This window comes from Solanum stenotomum, unplaced genomic scaffold (genome assembly GCF_019186545.1).
Source record: "Solanum stenotomum isolate F172 unplaced genomic scaffold, ASM1918654v1 scaffold32159, whole genome shotgun sequence".
In the NCBI taxonomy this organism is placed as follows: domain Eukaryota; kingdom Viridiplantae; phylum Streptophyta; class Magnoliopsida; order Solanales; family Solanaceae; genus Solanum; species Solanum stenotomum.
The window spans coordinates 6,751-12,200 of NW_026031808.1; the positions used below are offsets into that span (position 1 = coordinate 6,751).

General features: G+C 32.4%; 1 protein-coding gene across 1 annotated transcript; it reads right to left on the reverse strand.

The window, feature by feature from the left end:
* Positions 1-223: 223 nt before the first annotated feature.
* LOC125852078 (ethylene-responsive transcription factor ERF096) lies at positions 224-715 on the reverse strand. The gene has a single exon (XM_049531810.1). It carries the CDS (start codon positions 713-715, stop codon positions 278-280), a length of 438 nt encoding a protein of 145 aa, XP_049387767.1. The 3' UTR covers positions 224-277.
* Between the last annotated feature and the right edge of the window lie 4,735 nt (positions 716-5,450).

The window sequence follows — 5,450 nt, forward strand, 5'->3', positions numbered from 1 at the left end:
AAATTCATAGTGAAATTAAAATAGAGTATATGATAAATAGACCTAGAACATTATTTAAATTAGTGGATGGAGCTATAGGGGCGGAAGGGGATTCAGACCAAGTACATTATTCAAATTAGTGGACGGAGCTAGAGGGGCAGAAGGGGTTTAGACGAACCCCTTTTTCATAAAAAAATAATCACAATGCATATATAAGATGAAAATATTTCTTTTTCTTTATGATGAACTTTCTTAGTGAAAAACTTCTTGCATGCCTCCGCCACATTTGAAATGATCTTTATTTCCTCTTGTTTGGCTCTTCATCACAATCAAGAAGTTCCTCCAACAACTTATCATCCAAGTATTCAAATTCAAGAACTTGCCTTGACGACGACGATGATGAAGCCATTGATGATGAAGAATAAGAACCAGCACTATAAAAATGTGAAGAGCTATTAGGTAAATTATACTCCTCAGGAAAATTAAGTATAGCCAAATGTCCCCTCATTGAATAAGCCGCCCTATCATAAGCTCTTGCTGCTTCTTCCGCAGTATTGAATGTCCCTAGCCATACACGTGCCCCTTGTCGCGCTGAGTCACGTATCTCTGCTGCAAATTTCCCCCACGGGCGCCTCCGTACGCCTCGGTATTTGATCTCTCCACCACCACCACCACCACCATCATTCGTTCTTCTTCCATTGCTAGGATCTTGTTCCATGTTTAATTTTATTTTCATGTCTTATTAATAGACTATATATATATATAAGGTGGCCAAGTGATTTGGCGCTTATAATAAAAGGGTACAAAATTTTGGTCTTTGGTTTTAAAAAATGGACGGTGGAGAATAAGACACGTGGAATATCCTAGGGTCCAAAAATGTTCCCACGTGGTGAAAAAGAAACTTCTTTATATTTTTAGACCAAAGTTTTGATGCAGTGTATCTGGAATGGTCAAACGATGGCTATTTGAAAAATAATTCAAGTCTTCTTTTTTCTTTTCATCAGCTTTTAATTTCTGCATGCATGTGTATTGACCTCCTTTTGGTATAATATATGTTTCAAGTGATAAAAAGTTGTTGGATTTTAAATAAACAAAAGAGTTAATTATTATTAAAAAATATTGGTCAAACTTTATTATGAGGTAATTTTTTTAAGGTAATTAAGTGTTTTTTTCTACTTTGATAAAAAGTGAAGGATTAAGTGACTAGCTATTTCATGATTAGGAAGTGTTTAAGTACGATAAAGTGATTGAGAAACGTGATATGTGTCATTACGCATGAATAGTTAGCATGACACGTGTTGCATGCATGAAAGTAGATTTGTATGTTGACACGTGTCACACTTATATTGCATTTGCATTATGCTTATGTCATCATTCTCCATATATAAATAGTTCATTATATTATGGCTTCATTTCGCATCAAGAGAATAGTATCTTAGTTAAATACATCTATTTTATCGGTAATTGAAGTATAAAATAGTCTTAAAAAATAGGCCATCTCTCAACTGCAATTCACAGTTATTCCCATAAAAAAACATGAGAAAGAGCTCAATACAAAAGGAAAAATCAAATTATATTAAAGTTAAATTGCCTCCGCTGAAAATAATTCAAAAGCGCTATACAGTCAGGTATGTTTCTTGATTAAAGTAATATTAATTATATGATGTTTTGCAAAAATTATGTCGAGATTTCAATTATTTCACCATAGATAATCGAGAAAATCACAACACCTTGTCTATTTTAGATGAAATTAATAACACATAAAATTTGAAAAAGAAAAGAAAAACTAAAATGATTTTAAGTATGAGTTTATAGTGTCCATTGAGTTGATGTGAGGTCACTTGCTTGTGCACTTGGCTCTACGTATAACGAAATAATAAAAACTAGTCTAGTCTTTTCCCATACAGTAAAATTATTTTGTAGGGTATACATTCATTAAATTATTAATAATGCAAAATACTAATTATGAGGTAGAATTTTTAATTTCTACTCGTGGAGTGTTAGATTTTAAATTTTAAGACATGAGAATATTTAAAATAAATATTTAAATTACATATAAATATTTTAATGTGCACATTTTCATCATATTGATATGATCTGAAGAATTGTAATCCATCGTATTTTTTTGCACAATTTTGGAACAATTAATTTAATTTAATGTAGCTCTAAATATTAATCAGATTGAATATCAGAAAAAGAATTTTAAAAATACATATTTTTGGACACCATTTAATATTTATAAAAGGTCCCCAAGGGATCAAATATTTAGATTATATTCTCTTCTCTTTTTTTTTTTTTNAAACATTATGTGCTTTTTTGGGGTCAACCTGCCCATCAATAACATTTTGGGGTTATATTGAAAAAGGTAAGTAAACGTGTTATAAGAATAGTTTGGGGTCAACCTGCCCATCAATAATATTTTGGGGTTATATTGAAAAAAGTTAATTATAAATTAAATTAAACGTGTTATAACATTATTTTGGGGTCATTCTGTGTCACGACCCAGGCAGTCGTGATTGACATCCACATTAATTCTCCGGTGGGAGAACCACTACTACAACCTAAACCAAGCAACTAAACCAAAAACTAAACATTTAAGTTACGGAAGAAAGTTAAATAGCTAAAGATTGAAGTTCCCATAAACTTCCAAAAGATCTAATAACTAAACAATGCGGAAAATACACCTAGAACCTGAAATTCAATGTACCAAAACTTCTAAAGTTCAACAAGTCTAAACAAGAAGGGATACAACCCCCAAACTAATGAACTAATAACTAACTAGAAAGTCTAAGTCCGAAATGTGGACATGGACAGAAAGAGAACTCATGGCAGCCTGGAAGAACTGGTTCACCCTTGAATTCGAACGACGATCAGTGATCTTCTAAGCGAGGTCTGTCAATAACCGCTTGAAGATGCCCTGTACTTAACAAAGAAAGAGCAAATGCAGTATCAGTACACAACCACAGTGCAGATCACAAGGCTATCCCACTAAGTGCAACATACATCAGGCATTACAACAATATAATCACATACATATATCGAACATATGCAATATCATCATCATTTACGAACAACGAACAATTTCACATTTCTCAAGATACACAATTATATCAAATCATTAGTCCTCTCATAGAACCCAAACCTAAACTGTTAGCATAACGAAACGTGGTACCCGATCCAATGATTATGTCGGAACGTGATAACCGATCCCATAATTATGCCGGAACGTGGCAACCGATCCAAATTTATGTGTTGGAACGCAACACCCGATCCATTCAACAAGCCACAATCACAATCACAAAGTTCATTCTCATAATCATACAATCAAGTCATGATTCATGGCATTCATCATTCATATATCCTATTTATAACTAATGTGATCAATAATGCAACATTCACATACATGTATTATAATGAAGCAAGAATAAACATACATCACACAAAATGAAATCACAATCATCACCTACCTCGAAACAAGTTTGAAACCCTAAGAAACTTGATTCTTCCCCTTCCGGATTTGTTCCGCTTGTTCTTGATCTACAAACAATCAATATAATACGAGAATCAATAAACAATTACTAATTACTCTGATTACTAACAATTCTAACAACCCTAGATCATACCCATGATCCCATTACAAAAATCAGGGATTTTTCCACCATAATTCTCAGATCAAAACTCCCCCTCATCGATATTTACCCATTAGATTACGTTTTACGGATAGAAAAATGGATTCGGGGAGTTAAAACCTTACCTTTAGCCTTAAAGATGGTGGAAAACTGTCAAGAATCGCCTGGGGTTCGTCTCCTTACTCTCAAAGTTGAAAAGTGCAGAATAACGATGTTTTGGGGTTTATTTCCGACTTAGGTCACTTCGGGCTCGTCACAGCAGTCCCCACCCCGCTACAGCGGCCCCCCCTAGCGACAGAAACCACCGCCAAAGCAGCTTGCATGAAAGAGTGAGCAATTTTAATAATTCCAATAACCCCATTTCACAACACGCCATCAACCAACGACACTCAAAAACTATCCCTTCATGATAAGATCTATTTCGAAAGTTCTACTCACCCGAATTCAATTTCGTAAAGTCGTACGGATTCATAATTAGACCACCCAATTATTACCAGAATTCTCTAAACTTTAATGACTCCGATTTCGTCCAAATCTGGACTAGGTTGGAAAATTCCAAGTTACTACAAAAAAGTTTTTCGACCCAAAATTTTCCCCGTTGGCTTTTCTATAACAACGGGACCCGATCGTTACATCCTTCCGATCAATAACATTTTCATATAATTCATTGTAGAAGAAGATCAATCAAGCTTGCGAGTAATTTCAATTTTTCTCTTACAGAAGATTACATGATCCAAATTCTCAACCTATTCAGGGTGTATTCGATACGAAGGAATAATGGGTTGGGGTTGAGCAATTTGGGGTATATTTGTTTGGGTTATTTTAAAAGTTTTCCTTACGTAATTATACGTGTGATAAAGAAATCAACAAAAATGATCGTATTTATATGTAATGATATTATATAAATAATGTATAACGATGTATATATGATGTAACATTATGTATTAGAGATGTATATACATCAATATACATTGTTTGTATAATATATATACATTACGACAGTTCATCTCCTTGTTGAGTTGATTTTCTTTTCAATCCCAACCAACTTAAATTTCCTTCAAGCAATCTCAAATTTTATATATTTTAATATATTATTCACTCAAAACGATTCACATTTATTGCAGGTAGAAAAAATTTCTTTAGCAATTGTTGAATTCAACAAATTTTAGCAATTAAGTAAAACACAAGTGAATATATTTTAGTGTAAATTTAATAAATAACATATTTAAGAATGATATTACTAGTTATAACATGACTTTCTCATTTTCAATATATAACATTAGATTTCTAACAAATAATAAATTAATAAAATAAATAAAAAACGGAAAATAGATTAAAATAATTTTTAATCAACTAATTAATAAAATATAATTATAGTATTCTATAACTGATAGGATACCAATACCATGATTTTTAGTCCAATTTTGAGGTCACTTTTTGTTTAGTTTAGCAACGATGGAGATTTGATTTGCCCGATGGGTAACTTACAAAAAATTCACTAGTTTAGATACAAGCTAGTTTGTTATATAATGAATTTTATCAGATCTTGGTGCATTTAGATACATGTTTCTTACATTATATGGGTCAAAATTAGGTGTAATTTGTTTTAGATACATTGTATCCAAATGTATTCGCATATATTTGAGATAGATAAAATTCCCTCCCTTTCATCTTATTCGTCACTCTCCTATCTTGCATGTGTATCTGGTATCTCAGATACATGTGAATTACATTAGATACATATATCTGATGCGATATGAATATATTTGAGATACATAGACAACCTCACTCCCCTCCCTCCTTATTAGTGTATCTGATAGCAAAAAACATGTATCTAACTTG